At 37.1% G+C, this 18422-nt stretch overlaps 1 protein-coding gene across 6 annotated transcripts in view; it reads right to left on the minus strand.

Annotated features, from left to right (window-relative positions):
• Positions 1 to 18422, minus strand: part of Nbea (neurobeachin) — a 657568-nt gene that overhangs the window by 423801 nt on the left and 215345 nt on the right. For 4 of the 6 annotated variants that reach the window (XM_051157179.1, XM_051157174.1, XM_051157175.1 and 1 more), the window contains 3 exons: positions 17003 to 17149; positions 1199 to 1396; positions 390 to 523 (listed from right to left, as the gene is read on the minus strand). The exons of 1 other annotated variant lie outside the window; for it this stretch is intronic. In XM_051157179.1, coding sequence (XP_051013136.1) covers positions 390 to 523; positions 1199 to 1396; positions 17003 to 17149 — 479 coding nt within the window. Of the gene's footprint in view, positions 1 to 389; positions 524 to 1198; positions 1397 to 17002; positions 17150 to 18422 lie in introns of those variants that run through there. One more of the 6 variants, XM_051157176.1, reaches the window with a different exon arrangement.

An 18422-nucleotide genomic window follows, 5' to 3' on the forward strand; every position in this document is an offset into this window, starting at 1 on the left:
TGAGTAAGTCTTTAGGTTATAAACTGTTTAAACTTATTGACTATACCTCACCTTAGTAGTTTAATAAAATCTGATAGAACTACGAGCACTTGCTGCGGGTGAGTTTGGAGCTAACTAAGCCTTCCCCTTAACCGTATATCATAGTTACTTTATTACATCTAGAATTATTTCTTTTACTTTCTAGGAGAAGTTTTATGATAATCAGAATATAATTATTAGTCATTTTTATTTTATATTATGCAGACATATGTCTGCCTCAGTTGCAAACACATTCTTATTAAAACTTAAGAAAAGACCAAAAAACCGTAATATGCTACATAGCATGGAATATGCCATGAGTTAAGTAAGAGCATAAACAGTAGCATACATTACATTCAAAGAAAACTTACCAGACAGTTGTTTCCACTTGACTGTCATTAAGCTGTCGATTGTCCAGTTGGGCAAAAAGTGGAAAAAGTACTTGAATCCCTCCGATTGAATGGATTGCACTATGAATTGAATGTGTTACTATAGCTTTCACATCCTATATCAAAGACAAAAATACTTATTAACATCCATGTCATGACTGGCAACACCATTTCCTGTCCCAGGTATCTTTATATGGTTAGTGAATTCTGCTATTGTAAGAGTTCTTGTTCTTGCCGAGTGGTATTGTATCCTATGGTATATTCATTGTCCTGCCAAAGGACAGCTGGGTTGTTTCCAATTTTTGGCCTTTTCCAAATAAAGCCGCTATGAACATTCAAAAAAAAAAAAGAGTTCTCAAGCATGCAATTATTGATAGACATACAAATGAACGGTAAATATGGAGCATCTTTAGTCACAGTTAAATATGGAATAAGCTGAGAAGCCATTATCCTAAACTATGAAGCCAAACTCAGTTATTCTAGAAAACATAATATTGTTGGGTGTAAAGACACGCAAGTAATTTTCAATCTGGCAGGTAAGACAAATCAGAGATTTTTTATACCTAGCAATTTCATGTTCAGGAAGTCAACAGATTTTATTTAAAAGGACACAGAAACAAATGATAACAGATGGGACAAGTTTCCAAGTAAGTAAAAAGTTAAAGACAAAAGTTTGGATTAAGAATTCAAAAGCAAATCCAGCTATAGCATTTTGCAGGTGATCAGTGCTTACGGTGGGAAATGAACACAGCTCAGTGCTGAGAGCATGAGCATAAACCCCACCCACCTACCTGGAGCATCAGTGCATGTGGCGAATGCACAAATATGGACGCGTTTTCTTTTGGTGAGGACTCCAAGCAAAGCTGAGCATCGGTGGCCTTGGCGTTGTATGAAAAGGCAATACTACTTGCAAGTTTCCCATCATACAGAACCTGTTTGTGATGTTCTGCCAAATGAATATCACTCTCAGATTTAAACTTGAAGGTACTCTGTAAAAATAAGGCTTCATTAATGCTCTTGTTAAAGTAACAGTAACAACTAAAGTAATGACGATCATGCTCCCGCCATTTTTCTGGCATTTGATGGTAATGCTGCACATCTTGCTACTATCACTCCAGTTCTGAGAGTTATCTGTTTATTAACAGAAAATATGGGTGTTTTTTTTTAAGAATAACTCAATGTTTAGATTAACTCAAATACTAACAAATACTGGAGACCAAGCATATCTGGCCAAATTCAAGCCCTTCTCTATCTCTGGCCTGACAACTCTCTGTGTCTTTTTTATTCCAATCTGAATGCAAACCAAAAATTACCAAATGTAATGAAGAGAAAGGCAAAATGAATAATTAATAATGTGTCCAAAATTATGGATGGTATTTTTACATTAAAATATGTTTAGCTATTTCAATATTAGACATAAGCAATACTTCCCTACTTGAATTAGATATTTCATTCTACTTAATTAAATGAAATATAGAACATTACTTCTCACCTCAAGGCTTATAATTTTAATTACTTTTTTAAACTCACTGCTTCACACTTCTCAAAATAAAAGTAACAGCTCAATATATCCATTTAAAAAATAAAATTTTATTTTTGTCCCTAACATATACTGCAAAAGGAATTTGCAATGAGAATTTTACAAACTAGTAAAATTATCATTTAGGTTACATCTAATTGAGTTGTTGGCCAAAGGGGTCTCATGTAATCTTCAAACAACCCCAGGCTGTTACCAAGACAAACAGGCTGCTCTCTGACGACAACACTGTCACAACTCACTGAACAAGGAGAGGTCAAACTGGTGCCTACATGGAACCTTCACGCCCCCATTTATCAACTTTTGTATGGGAAGTTACCCTGCAGGCTATCAAAAGACCACAAGATGGAACCCATACCCAGAGACAAGATAGCCTAGGGTCCTAAAGTAAAACCAAATACTACTTGTCCAAAACAAAAACAAAAACACATCAAAAAAAGCGCAATAAAATGAGCCATTACTGACATTCTGCTATACTCATAGATCAGTGGTTTGCTCAGCCAACATCAGAAAGCATCCTCCCATAGCAGATGAGAACACAGAGATCCACAGCCAGACATTATGCATAGAATGAAAGACATTGGACACGTAACTCTAAATGGGTTGTGTCCATCAAACCACTCTTCTCTAAGCTCTAGGAAGAGGAGTCAGAAAGAATGTCAGAGCCAAAGGGAATGGAAGACATCAGGAGAACAAGGCCCTCTTAATCAACTAGCAAAGCTCATACGAACTCACAGAGACTGAAGCAGCAAGCACAGGGTCTATACAGGTAGGCCACAGTTCCTCTAGGCATATATTATAGCTTTTGATTTCATATTTTTATGGGAATCCTGAATGTGTGAATAAGTGGGTCTCTGATTCTTGCAGCTCTTTTCCTTCTGTTGGTTTGCATTGCCCAAGTTCGATGTATGGTTTTGTTTTATCTTATATTTTATTTTGTTATGGTTTGTTGTTATGTCTTAGAAGCCTGTTCTTGTCTAATTATACAAAAAGGGGGTGGATCCAGATGGGAGGGGGAAAGGAACTGAGAGAAGGGAGGAGAAACTGCAATCACAATATATTGTATGAGAAAATAATCTATTTTTAGTAAAAACAAAAGGGAAAGTTAAAATTTCTCAATTATCAAAATAGATTTGTATTTTAATATTTTTTCTAAATAAATGGTATGGATTTTATAAATTAGAATGTAATATTATTCTCAAATTTCTTGAAAAAATACAAATATATATCCAAATATAAGTAAATATATTATAGAAATTGACTACACATATAACATACAGTATGTATTACTGCTACACACTATCAATCCTATGAGACCTCATATTATCTATTAAGAAACCACAATGACAAGAGCTGAAATAGAACAGTGGCTTCCTATTCCAATGATGCTATATGTTATCATTTTTATGCAGAATAATAGAAACATGCCTGGAGAATATAGGTAGTTAATAAAGAGCACAAAACAGAATGAAAGAAGTAGGTGTACAGTGTAATATCACATATGTCCCTAACATTCTAATTGAAATTTGATTTTTAAAAAACTTAGATGCATCAAGGACTCCTCTCAGAACTGAATTCAAGTCAGAGGCAATCAGATGTAATTGGTGCTTTCAGACAAGTTTCACAGTTTACCATGAATTACATAGAACTCTAAGTATAACGGTGGGAGCAGTTAAAATGTTTTCATATTTACCTATTGCTTTATACACTAACCTGATAACTGTTGCTGTGGTCTGGTAAATAACTCTTCAAAAGTAAGGACTAGCATACCCATCTTTGTGGGCCCTGCACACAGTCCCTGACACAGCACATTACACCATGTACAACCTAAAGAACCAATATCCAAGACAATAAATCACATCACACAGAGAGGATGAATTATCAGAAGGATTTTTTCTACAAAACCAATCAGTTAGCATTTTTATTTATACATGTATGCACAATAGACATAAATGTATTATATATAAATACATTATAATTCTTCATGTGACATACATACTTTAATTCTTTTTTTGTTTTGTTTTGTTTATTGAGACAAGTTTTCTCTGTGTAGCCTTGGCTATCCTGGACTCACTTTGTAGACCAGGTTGGCCTCGAACTAACAGTGATCTTTCTGACTCTTCCTCCCGAGTACTGGCATTAAAGGTGTGCGCCACCACACCCAGCTCCTACTTTCATGATTTTTAAATCAATTTTAAATTCTATAATAAACTTTCCTTAAATAACCTGGGCAGCTAGCCTTAACTAAAGATTAACTGTGAAGTGTTGAGAGATACCTCCTTAGTAAATGACTTTAAAGGAAAACATAGAAGATGTCCAGTGGGCGACACCCTCTAAATGTCCCCTATTAACTTTACACACAGGATCTTGCACTTCAGTTTCCAATGATCAAATAATACAAGGTGTCATTGAAATCATACCAGTGCTGAATCCCGTAACAAACCTAGAAAACATTCTTTTAATATGAAATATCCAAAGTATCTGATACGACCTTCATGGACCCTGATACATGAAGAACCAGAATGAGCGCATCTTTTCAGCTAACCATGGCGTGCCATGGGCAATTCCAGTCATTCTGAGAGTAGCTAACAAATATCCACTTTACTCTAACTCATTATTATAGACAATTAATCATAGGATGACACGTTTACCTGTGGTCTCTCCTTATACATTAGTCTGGCTACAGAAAACATCTTTGAAAAAAATTTATTTTCATAAAACTAGCCTTTGTTTAATAATTATTTGTGATACAATCATTCATCAGTTAGGTACTAGGCAGCCAGGTGTATTATGGCAAATTTCTAAAATCCCACTACTCAAAAGACTGAGACAATAGAATCATAATTTTAAGGCCAGATGCTATTCTAATAAAATGTATATACACGGGGACATAACATCATATGCAGGCAGCCTGCATATCCAACTATCTGTAACACAGATGCTAATGAGGCAGGGCCTTATTTAGTAGAACCATAAACGTCTAATCTGATCATTTACATAATATACATAAGTAACATTTATTATAAATATATAATAAAATGTACTAAAATGCTGCTTCATTTAAAAAGCTAAGTCTAAGTGCCACAAAAGTGGCATCACGGTATTTTCTAATACTGACCTCCAGAAAGCACTAGTGACATTAGCAAATGTCAAGAATAAAAGCATTTTGTTAGTTTGCTTTGTTTTTAAAATAAGCTGGCTTCAAAATTGCAGCAATTCACCTGGCTGAGCCTCCTGAGCACTGGGTTTGGAGGTATGAGCCACCATCCGTGAGACGTCACATTTATATTAAGTATACTATGTGTTTCCTCATAGTACATAGTGAACGTTGCTGAAAGACTATTGTAATGATTCTGTAAAATGCAATAAGTAAGTCCTGATGCTAGTTCTTTATTTTACAATTTCCCAACTACTGCACAATATATAACTCATCCTGGGCTATTTAAAAAATCATAGAACCTAAAAGCTGCATCTCTAACCCTATCCTGAAAAATATATAATATGATGAATTAATTTCCTTACTATGATTTTTTTGGTAATTCTACTTGAGCAAAAAAGTATGGTCCAAATTTAGTACTTTGATATTCAAAGCCTTCAACAACTTAAGCTTACCCAATACATCCTGAAGCTTCATTATAAAACTGACCTTCCCGTCCCCTGCATGGGGAGGCCTGGTGGCACTCAGAGGAAGGATAGCAAGTTACCAAGAAGAGACTCGATATTCTAAGAGCATATATAGGGGGAGGAGGTCTCCCTCAGTCACAGACATAGGGGAGGGGAGAAGGGGGGAAGTGGGAGGGAGGGAAGAATGGGAGGAAATAGGGGACGGGCTAACAATCGAGATGTAATATGAATAAAATAATAAAATGGAAAAAAAAACTGACCTTCCCACTAAGTGTTCTACCACCAAGTTGCACCTAATTATGGGTCTATGTATGCATGTATGTATGTGTATGTATGTATGTATGTGTATGTATGTATGTGTGCATATATATATATATATATTCATATTCGATACACCTTTCCATCCTGCAAATCATGTCCTCTGTCTCAAATATCTGTAAAATTGACTTATATTCTAAGAAATCTTAAAATTTTTCCTTCTGTGTAAGATTTCCTAAATCTTCTAGGCTGGAATTAATCATCCTAGCATTAAAACTTTGATTATATTTCCTTTCTAATACACATAACAACCTTTAATTATAAATGTTGGGGATCTAATTATATTCTAATAAAAAGTATAAGCTTAATCATATAAATCCCCAAAGCATACAGTATGTCCTTGAATTTTATAAATATTCAATATATTAATTTTAATTGAATTCCCTACAATCAGTATTATCACCCTTAAACATGTAAGATTATTACTGCCCTGATGACATGGGAATGAGTGAGCTGGCCCTGCCCTGGTGATACAGGAGCCGGTGAGCCGGTCCTGCCCAGAGGACACAGGAGTAGGAGAATGGGCCCTGCCCTGGTGACACAGGAGCGAGAGAGTGGACCCTGCCTTGAGGACAAGAGAGCAGTCCCTGATCCAGGGCTCTGAGTGGACCTCACTCCAACATCTACCCCGTGTATGACCTGCTGGAACATATGAAGGGGCCTGACGTGTAGATTAAAAGATTAAGAATCTCCTTGACACACGTCAACGATGGGATATCCAACAGCAGTCCTAGTGAGGATCCCGGTAATGATAGTATGAGCCTCCAACCAGACCCATGACTCGGAGCAATGAACATTTGAAAGTAAACATATGTGGGCAAAAGGCTATATACTGCGTGAAACATTACAGTCTGTGACAGAATTATTTGTTCGTCTGTTTGTTTTATTTTACTGGGAGGAGGAGAGGAATTTTGGTACATGACGTGTAAATCATAGACATTCAACAAAAGTATAAAAATTATTGGAAAGAGTAAGAATCATAATCATAAGCGTAACAAAATGGTAAAATTGGTAAAGAAATTTTCAAAGAATGAAATGAGGTCAATATTTTAAGATAGAAAATGACTAAACCAATAAAAAGTAAAGATATTAAGATAATGACATATATAAATTTACCCATTTTGCCAAGTTCTGGCTCTTTAATCACTGTAACATTTTATAAGTTAAAAAAAAAAAAGGCTGATACAATATCCAATAACACGCCATTTAACACAATGACATTGTCACTGTGAAAAGACATATCGAATTAAGTCTCATTTGCCAGTATCAAGCAATTCCTGAAATGGACTCTTCTACTATAAGCATAGATTTTTAATGTGTCTGTATTGCCCTGGAAGGGCAGGTATTTCAGTACATTGGAACTTGAAAAAGTCAGAATGAAGAATTATTCAGTTTTAGAAGGTAAGAGATATAACTTACAGAAATGTGTGTGTGTGTGTGTGTGTGTGTGTGTGTGTGTGTGTGCAGTCACTGTAAACACATACACATGAAAGCCTTACAATTTCTTTCCCAAGTACACTCATTCATTTTTGTAGTAATCAGAGAATGTTTTGAGTTGTGGACATAAATCTACTCTCACTGGATCAAAACTCCAAAATCCCCAAGTAACAGCAGAGCTCCTGGTAACTCTACTATACCAGTGATAACAGCTGTGTCTTCCTAGGACTTGGGGAGTTACACCCTGCTCAACTTCACAATGAATCTGCAAAAGCCTTTTAGCTCAGCAGACAGCTCTTCCACAGCACCCGTTTTCACAAGTACCATCTGAGTTGGTTGTCGTGAACTCTGACCGCACTAGAAGGCCAGGTATTCCATTCTCAGAATCTTTATGACATATGTATAATAAACTGATTCTAATCTATACAATATACATTAAGTTTTATTTAATATATAATTTGTATAACAAAGGTCTGTACTCACAGAGATTTTAATTGAACTCATCTAAACATAGTTTCCCATTAATGTGTTCAGACTATGCTCTGATCACAGGTAATTGAAGCCAGAAAAGTCAAAGACACAGTTGAGGGCAGCATGATGTGTAAATAATAACATTCAAAATAAATGAAGTTAAAAACCAGCATTCAGAAGTTGTCAAAAAGAAGATAAATCAAGGTCCTACAATGCAGTATCAGTAGGAGGCATACTTTAAATCCAAAGAGAAACTAAAAGGCTTTGCTCTGCATACAAACAGAATTGAGAAACAACCTACTGAACGAGAAAACAAACTAGTGAAGTATAACTCTGACTGAGAGTTACATACACAATATAGAAAGAACATCAAAGTTACCAACAACAAAATAGAATTAAAATAGCCTGGTTAAAACTATGCAATAGACCTCAATAAGCATTTCTCACAAGAAGGCATGTACTTCTACACCTAATCTCATCTCCAAGGAAATGCAAATTAAAACCACAAGAAGATATCACCTCACTCCAATAACAACAAAACCAAAATGCTGGTGAAGATATGAAGAAGGTATGGGTATAAAAGAAAAAAGTAAAACCAGTAGAGAATAAAAAGAAAATTTCCCCATGGAGCAGCGATCCTACTACAGATAAATAAATGAAGCACTTTTGTCTTTCTATTCCTCTTCCCCTTAAAAAAGTTTGCAAAGCTACCTGGTAAGGCTAAGTAAGGTCAAAGCTGGGGGCAGGTGGTGTGTGTGTGTGTGTGTGTGTGTGTGTGTGTGTGTGTGTGTGTGTGTGTGTGTGTGTGTGTGTGTGTGTTTGCATATGTGTGCATACAATGCATGTGTGTCTGAAGGAGAAATTGCAGCCCCCAGATCTGAGTGAGGATTGTTAAGACAGAAGAACAGTAGGGTGGAAAGGGTGGCCTTCTTATGCAGAAGCTGACAAGGTGAGGGTGTAATTCCTGAAAGCAAAAACAGTTACTTTTCTACTGCTGTGATAAAATACCATAGACAAAAGCAACTTAAAATATTTACTAGCTAGGCATGGTTCACTTGCTTGTAATCCTAGCATTCAGGGAGGCAGAGGCAAGCAGAACTCTGTGAGTACCTGGCCAGCCTGGTCTACAAAGGGAGTCCAGGACAGCCAAGGCTACTCGGAGAAACCCTGTGAAAGAAAGAAAGAAAGAAAGAAAGAAAGAAAGAAAGAAAGAAAGAAAGAAAGAAAGAAAGAAAGAAAGTAAGTAAGTTTATTCGGTCTTATGGCTCCAGAGGGTTCCAGTCTGCAATGGCAGGGTAAGCCCAGCAATGGACAGGCAGAAAGAGATAGAAGCAGGAAGCTTGCTCATCACATTTTATCCACACACAAGAAGCAGAGAGAAGGAACAGGAAGTAGGGCAAGCCTCCCAAAGCCCACTTCCAGTGACAAGCTTTTTTCATCAAGCTTCTATAACCTCCCCAACAGTGCCATCAACTGGGAACCAGGTGTTCAAGAACACAAGCTTATGTGCAACACAGTTCATTCAAATTATTGCAAATAAAAGTTATCCAGAAATGAGAGCTCCTGGACTAGAAACCAAACACAAGGATGGTGTTGAATGGAACCAGAACAACAGAGAGAAAAACACGGTTGAGGCAATTCACCAGAGTGTGAAGGGACAGAGGGAAAGCACCTGGTATCCCCAGGAGATCCTCTCAGTTCTGGATATCAGCATCGTAAGTGATATCAACTCAAAAGGCCAAGCATGAGAGGAGTCGGTTAGAGCCTGGTGAAGTAGTCAAGTACATGAATGGTATAGAGCCTGCCCACATGAGCTGACTGCCTACCATCAAGAGGCAGAGGACGATGAGAATACGAGCAGAGAACATGAAGATGGGAAGAGCAGATACTCAGATGGTAAGGAGGGGAGAGAGCTGATCTAGACTACCCTAGGAAAACATGAATTTAGAGTGTGACTTGGACAGCTGCTAAGATGGCTCAGTGGGTAAAGACTATTATTACCACCAAGTCTGAAGATCTGTTTGACAGCTGGAACCTGCCCACTAAAACGAAGAGAACAAACTCCTGTAAATTGTCCTCTTATCTCATACACAGTATGAATTTACATGTACATTTAAATGCACAGTATGCATTTATATGTACAGACATACATACACACTGTATGTACGCATGTATGTATGACTATTGCTTGGCTTATTAAAACCTGAGCTGGAAGGTTGGTAGGTATGGGTGCCTAGAACCTGAGAAAGGTGAAGAAAACAGGAGCATAGCTAAGCAAAGGATGGCCAGGAGAGGGACCACATTTGCCTTTAGGAGGCAACTATTGTGAGTCAGAGTTCCAAAGAAATCTGGGTAACAGGATTTCTGCCCAGCAGATGTAATGGTGACCTGGGGATCAGGTGGATGAGAGAAGGTAGCTGCCTAAGAGCCTGCTTCACTATAGAAAGGGCTGAAGAATCGTTCAGAGGGACTAGGAAAAGGCTCAAAAAACATGCCAGAATGAGCCTTGGTAATATTCATATACACATGTTATGATCATTTGAGAAACTGACAAGGCAGTGATGGCACACAGCTTCAATCCCAGCACGTGGGAGGCAGAGTCAGGCATATTTCTATGCGTTTGAAGCCAAACTGGACCACAGAACAAGTTCCAAGACAACCAAGGCTATGCAGAGAAAGCCTGTCTCAAAAAACAAGCCAAACCAAATAAAAACAAACAAGCAAACAAAAAACAGAAGGAGAAAGAAAAGAAAGAAAAAAGAAAGAAAGATCTGCAAAACTGTTGAGTCAGCAGGCTAAAGATACTGTACAATATAAATGCAGCAAACTGAACTGTGTTCTTGTGAGGAATATTATGAGAAAATTAACAAAATATTAATGAGTTCTAAAGCTTAGCTAACGCATTCATTGTAATACAACTTAGTACAACACCATAATTTGGCAGAAGAGTGTTCTTGTCTGTACAAAACAAAACAAAACAAAAACAGTCAATGATGAGGAGACATCATACTAGATGGAATTTTCAAGTGATGGGGGACCGGTATGCTATAGTAATTATAAATTTTCTGTAAATTTTATCTTTATACTTTTGAAATAAGGGAAATAAAGAAGACAAAGTTCTAGGAAAACAGCAAAGTTAAGCAAAGCAGATCGAATATGTATAAGCATGTTTTAAAAACACCAGGCTGCCTCAAGAAGCAGATTTGTAATCTCAGAGAACCAGGAGGCGGAGGGAAGGAGACTACATAGTCACGGTCAGCCTGGACTAGAGTAAGTTCAACACCGGCCTAGACATCTTCGTGAAGTCCTGTCTCAACCTACTATACAAATACATTATGAGAGATATAGCTCAGTGTAGAGTTTTTCTAGAATGCATAAAGGTCCACATTCAATCTTACGTACTAAAGATGAAAAAGGAAAAAGTTTCAAAGCAAGGAAGCAGAAATAATAATAATAATACCGAATACTATTAAGAAAAAAGTTGAAAGATAAAATATACAAAACATTCCACATATATGCAAAATTAACTACCTCGAGACATAGCAATGTTACTGAGTTTTAAAAAAAAGAAAACACAACCAAGCATGGTGGTGTATGCCTTCAACCAGTACATGAGTCCCAGGTCAGCCAAAGTTCCAAAGTCAAGTTCTGTTTAAAAATATAAATCTTATTTTATATTACGCAGAGTATATGAGTTATTTTCTCCAGTAAATTTTTCTTGCTCACTTTTCCAATATTTAATGAGACCATAAATGAATGGAATAGTGAATGTTCTTGTTGACATTTAGTTTACCCTGTCCATTACCCAACACCTCTTATTCTGTTCATCTTCTAAATCGAGTAACTGCTTGCTATCTTTGATTGAAAGCGGTCAAGCATGTATGTAACTTTGACTTTACTCACTTCAACTGAGTTAGTGAGTTGTAGTCCATCTCAAATCATTTATTCAGACATTAAAATATGGGAACTATTTATCATAAAAAAACATTCCCAGCCCATTCTCCAGTTTTCTGTTAGCCATTTGCTATATTACAAAAAATTATGTACATAAATTTCACATGAACGAAGGTTTCTTCGATCAACTGTGTACATTTGAAGGAAATCAGGAGAAAGAGGACTTTATTTCTCCCTACGCCTTTCGTTTGCAGTGCTGTGGCTTAGTCCTCACGCTCCACGCTTCCCACCTTGCTCATTGAAGTGTGCTGTCATCAACAACCTTTCCCTAATTCTTCTCCCTTCTCACACCTAAACATGTTTTCATTGGGTGAACTGTGGACGGAAGAGTGTTTTTCATAACTTTAAAAACCTTTGTTCTATCTTCAGACTTGTTTTCTGATAAGAAATGGATGGTGTTTCCAAACCATTGCTTTCTTAATCAACTTCCAATTTCCTCTGTTTGTTTTCAAGGGTTTTCTTTGTCTTTGTTTCTCCAGTTTTGTCTTACCGTTTTTCCTTTTGTTTTTGCTGTTGTTTTGTTCTTGTTTGACTTTTTGTAGAGTTCTTATTTTATTCGAGCATCTGAAATTGATTACTGGGCATCCCTGCCCAGTTTCCAAAGGAAGGCAAGATAGAAAAAAAAAAAATTAAAAACTGAGCTACACTGACCATGAAGACCAATCCTCCTTTTCAGGAGACACATGCTCCCAAACTGTGACTTCTCTCCTTCCCTAGACACCTAGGATTACAGATGGGAGGTGGAGATGCAGGTAGCTGAACCATCTAACTCAAATCAGAGAGATGGATGATGGCTTGCGACAGGGCCAGCAGGGACACTGTAAGCCTTCAGGCCATGATGTGAGGAGCAACAGAAGTGAGGAAGTTGGAAACTAGAAATATGGTATCAGGGTTTTCTTTTCAAGAGATTGGCCCCACAGAGGCCTGTAGGCCAGTGATGGAGTCACTGGACTTACAAACTGACTTTTTTATTATCATCTTCCTAGGGGTTATCTACCAGGAATGGGTCCCCAGAACCTGTCTCCTTCCTTCTTTGTCCAGCTTGGACTTGGAGTTGAGAAGCCAGAAAGCAGAATGGATGCAGCAGTGCACATGGTCATGGAGTAAGTCCTAACAGTGACTCCTGCATCATTTACAGGTCCTCCCTGGAAGTCTTCTGGAGTTTTTCTGGGAGCTACTTCTTGTGCTCCTCCTCATTTGTTCCTTGCTGGCATTATACATACGCACTTTGTTATGACTTGAAGTTCTTGGCCAGGTCTCGGTTGAACTGCATCAATATGAGCTGGTAGGCCACTTGATCAAGGAGCATTTCCATTTCCCTTCCAGGAGGAAGCATAGGCTGTCTATTTCCTCCCACACCTGGTGGGCACTATCCAAAAGTACCTCTGGCCGTTGTCCTAGTGAAGTATGAGGAAATGCCTAACCTGTTTTTCACACTTCTCCACAAAAGTCTTGTGTTTCTCTTCCCTCGCCTCTGCTTCCTTCTCAGGCTTGGCACTGACCAAAAACTTGCTGGAGCCATCACACAAAAACTAAGCAAACCAGTCTTAATAGTTTCCTTAAGCAAAAAAAGAACTAAACAATACCACATGTGTACTCCAAATTGAACTCCTGCACGTCTCTTCCAGCTGCCCGTACTCCTGCACTGCTCACACAGTGCTACACTGCTCAGAAACTGCTGTGCCCCTGCCAGCTGCAGCTCCTTCAATTGGAGTTGGCATTTACATACACATCATGCACTTGCAGCAGTCCCAGGCAAGCTGTTCCCTCTCTTCTGAAACTATTCCAAGTGTTCAACCGTCTTTAAAATTATTTGAAGTGGAGTTACTAGTCTTTCAATCTATCACACCGCAAATATTTGTACATAACTACATCAGGTATACTTTCCTGTCACGTGCATTTATGCTTAATATGTTAGACACTCCAACACACAAAGGATCCTGGATAACCAAAACAAACTTAGGGAAAAAGAATGTTCATATCTATACCAAGCTCTAACACAGCGTCATAGTAAGAAAAATACCATGATTCTGGAACAAAAGCAGATGGTCCAACAACTATGGAAATCCTCATGGAAATTACTTAGCCAGTGAAAAACAGAATTACCCTGTGACCCCACTATACCACTCCAGGTTTTTTCCCAAAGGACTCGTACTCAGCACATCACAGAGACATATACATATCAGTCACTGTTCTCTGAAGATCTAGCCACAGTAAATAAGTTATGGAACCAACCCAGGAACCCTACAAAAGAATAATTAATGGAGAGAAAAATGTGGCACATTTATGCAATGGTATTATTTATTTAGCCATAAGAAAGAATGAAGCTGTGTCATTGGCAGGAAAGTGGATGCAACTACAGATGATCATATTAATAAATTTAAACGTTTCATAAAAATAGTCTCATTGATGGTTTATGCATTTTATAGAGATTAAAGAAGTCATACTTGTGTGTGTGACATAAAAGTAGAAGCAAAGCTGCCGTAGGTATGTCGACACCTTATGGACAGCTATGAATGCAGATCAACACAAAGACATAACCTTAGTGAAATACAGCAATGTGAGAATTTTTACTTTGCAAATTTTTCTACAATGATGTATGGTTCTTAAATATAAACTCTGTAGGTGACAATGATGCATCACAATGGAAAAAAGGCAAGAAACCTCTCTTAAGGCTATAAAGAGATAGAGGTAAGATTCCAAAAGGAATGAGAAGGGGAAGTAAGGGCCTCACCATACAACGTGCTCTGTGTCAAAGTGTGCAGGTACCGTACGTAGTACCACATTTGACTAACTTACATCCTACATATCCTGTACAGTCTAACTACAGCTCTCCTGCAAGCAGTAACTTTGCTCAATACCAAGGGACCAGGGTGAAGCGTGTGACTGTTTCTGTCAGACTGTTTCTGGGTCTTGTTTACATCTTTCCTTTCTTTATATTATCTACATTTCTAGTAAAACCCTGTCAATATCAAAGAGTTTTGCAGATACAAACTGTTGAATAACAGCTGTACATCGAATTTCCAATTGAAATAATTAATTTGTGCTTATGAAGTTATATCTCCATTAACAAATGCTCAGGTGCATAGAGACATTTATAACTGAATGTTGTACTCTCTCATGCCATGACTACAATTAGAAGCATTTCCCATATAAATGCTAGACTTTAGTGAAGGCATTCCATACCCTGCACAAAGAGAATACTTACAGAGGGAATACAGTGACTTAGGACGTCTACACATTTTTACCAATGTTATAGAACATGCCAAGAAAGAGCCAAATGATAATTTTCTAATATACAAATCTATTCACCACAATGCTGGTTCCTTTTATAGTGGAAGAACTACATAATATTTAGATCTTGCCCTTCCCCATGTGTCTTTTTGACCTCTTCTCCTTATGTTTGTTTATGTTGCCTAACTCTGATGTGTTAGTTTTTATTTTATCTTATTTCATGTTATTATTATCTCTTAGAAGCCTGTGTGTTTTCTAATGTGATAAAGGAATAGATCCAGATGGAAGGTGAGATAGGAAACTGGGAGGAGTAGAGGGACTGAAACAGTAACCAGGACATATTAGATAGGAAAGACATCTATTTTCAATAACAGGGGGAGAGGGATGGGCGTGGGAGTGGAAGGTAGCTCTACTAATACCATTCACAGCTAGGCCTAGGGAGACAAATAAAACTAAATGGATAAAGATAGCAGCATGTAATGTCACTGTGACACAAAACAGCAAGACTCTCCTAAGTATTTTGGTCATTTACATCACCAGGAACAAGATCTTTTAAAAGAGTAAAACAAAATAATAAAACAGAAATAAGAATGTAAAAGTGTTAGAAAGAAAACTGTAATATTTAGTGTTACTCTTCCATAACAAGCTTCCCATTAATTTAAACATTAAACTTAAAAAAAAGAGCAGCAACACTTTAAATTAAGACATGTGTGCCTCAAACACTATCAACTTTTATTTTGTTTGTTTGTTTGTTTGTTTGTTTGAGGCAGGGTTTCTCTCTGTAGCCATGGCTGTCCTGGAACTGACTCTGTAGACCAGGCTGGCTTTGAATTCACAAAGACCTACCTATTTCTGCCTCCCATGGAATGCTAGGATTAAAGATATGCACCAACAATATTTGGCTCAACTTTGATTTATAATGTATAATTTTGTCTCACCTCCAAATAGTCTGAAGCTGTACAACTCTACAAATAGTGTACCTGTACTTACCAACTATGCTCATTAAAAACTAATCAGTAGCCAGGCATAGTGGTACACACCTGTAACTCGAGTACTCAGGAGGCAGAGGAAGGTGGATCTCTGAGTTCAAAGCCAGTCTGGTGTACAAAGAGTCCAGAACAGACAAGGCTACACAGAGAAACCCTGTCTCAAAAAAAAAAAAAAAAAAAAAAAAAAAAAAAAAAAAAAAAAAAAAACCAAAAAAAAAAAAAACAAAAAAAAAAAACAAAAACAAACAAAAAAAAAAAACAACAAGCAAACAAAGCCAAAACAAAGAAACAAAAACTAATTCATAGGAGTCAATGCTGTATCTTGCCTATAATGCATCTATTTCAAAGCAAAACAGAAATCAAAATAATATGATTAAATCAGTGTTGGTAAATTTTGACATGAGAGCACACATTACCCCATTCTTTACTCACTGCAAGGGACAAGCAAAAGCATTTGACACTGCTTTTTCCTCTAAATCTTTATTTATCCCTTTCAACAAGTTATTTTTATCGAAGATTTATTTATTCATGTATTTTATGTGTATGAATGCTCTATCTGCACAAATGCCTGCATGCCAAAAATGGACACCAGATCCCAATATAGATGGCTGTGAGCCACCATGTAGTTGCTGGGAATTGAACACAGGACCTCTGGAAGAGTAGCCAGTGCCCTTAACCACTGAGCCCTCAATGAGTCATTCTGTATAATCATTACATAATGTACATATTACAAAATCTGAGATTTCAAACACCATTTTAATAAGCAATGTACTATTAGAAAATACTTTTTCAGAATTGATAACGAAAGCACGTCTTTAATATCAGAATATCTTCATGAAAAAATAAAAAGTTCATGAAAGGATATAATTAAAGACAGAAAGAATAGATGAAAAGGCACAGCACAGTAGGGCTCAAAAAGTTGGGATAACACTTGCCAACACTGAACAAAAATTTTCACTAAATACTAGTGTTACAGGAGACCATACAATAAGACGGTTGCAGAAAACTTGTAATAATGTGGTCCTTCCTACCTTATAACCAGGTCCCAGTTGATGAACTGCAAATATCTGTGCTGGGTTAAGAGCTTCACTGAACACATACACAGCCCCAAGCTGGCCACAGAATACCCTATTGGCATCAGCGGTTTCTGAAGATCCAAGAAAGCACTTGTCATAGCTCTATTTTTAAAAGTCACAAAAAATAAATTATTATTTTGTAACAGAATACTTAAGAATGAGTTTCTTCATTAACAGAAATAGTCTAAGATACCAATAATAGTGAAAAGCACTGTTTAAGTTATTTTTCAAGTATTTCAATAATAAAAGTAAATTAACAAGTTTTAGAGAAATAGTCAATTAAGTAAGAGTTAAGTATACAACCATCCACCACATCCTCAGATTTGACCATTTTTTCAAATTATAGCACTAAAGACAGATTTTATATTTGTTTATAATTGAATTTTATAATTCAGAAAACAAATTATAATTTGTTTGCTGAAGCAAAGCTAATTTTAAATTGCTAGTAATTCAAAACTGATCAAATGTAGTGAAGTTAAAGTAAATCAAAAGAATGACTTTACCAAATCTTTTCTTTTTTAAAAGTATTTATTAAACATTTTTACATATACATTTATATTATTAAATGCAAATTCATAAAGACTTTACCAAATCTTAACTGTAAAATTCACAGAATTAAATTTTTTAATGCTACTTCATTTCTCTGCACGTATGCATAACCCTCTATTTCTGCACTAAATCTTTTGGCCGGTTCTTCTTACATGAGTAGGAACTGAACAGAAGCACAAGCGCGAGGACTCACTGTGCATCTCCCCTCTGGAGAGCCTGGCACCTGCACTCTGTCAGTGCCACGCACTGAAGCCAGAGACAGCACTCCTGCCCACCATCCTCACTTGTCACTGCTGGATATCCCACAGCTTAATTCAAATAAGCACAGCAAGACTCAGCTATCAGTCTGCACAGCGCCCCAGAGAGATCAGGCACTAGACAGATCTATCAAATATGAAATCCCATTTGTGCCTCATACATACAATAACACAAAGTAATGTGAAAGGAATAAGAAAACAAGAGCTTCTCATCATCGTCATAGATGCAAGTGTACTTTAAATTGCGAAAACTAAAAACCACTACTACAAAAAGAACGTGACCAGGCTTCTCCATTTCTTGAAGTACTATCACAGAGAGCTTAAACTCTTACGTAGTTTTTTTAATACTGTCTTTTCAGCTAATGTCGTCAACAAAACTACAGAAGCTTCCTTCATATGTTAGTAATAAAGAGACTGACTCCTCCTGCAACTTCAGAGAAGGGACAGGAAGCAGAGTTTCATTCCTCTGTCCTCATTGGCCTACAGTTCCACTAGGAGGCAGTCTGTTGGCAGTAAAACAAGCTTGCCCTACAAAGGCACAGGCAGGAACTTTCCAAGTTCTGTGAGCT

This window comes from Acomys russatus, chromosome 15, assembly GCF_903995435.1.
Source record: "Acomys russatus chromosome 15, mAcoRus1.1, whole genome shotgun sequence".
Lineage (NCBI taxonomy): Eukaryota > Metazoa > Chordata > Mammalia > Rodentia > Muridae > Acomys > Acomys russatus.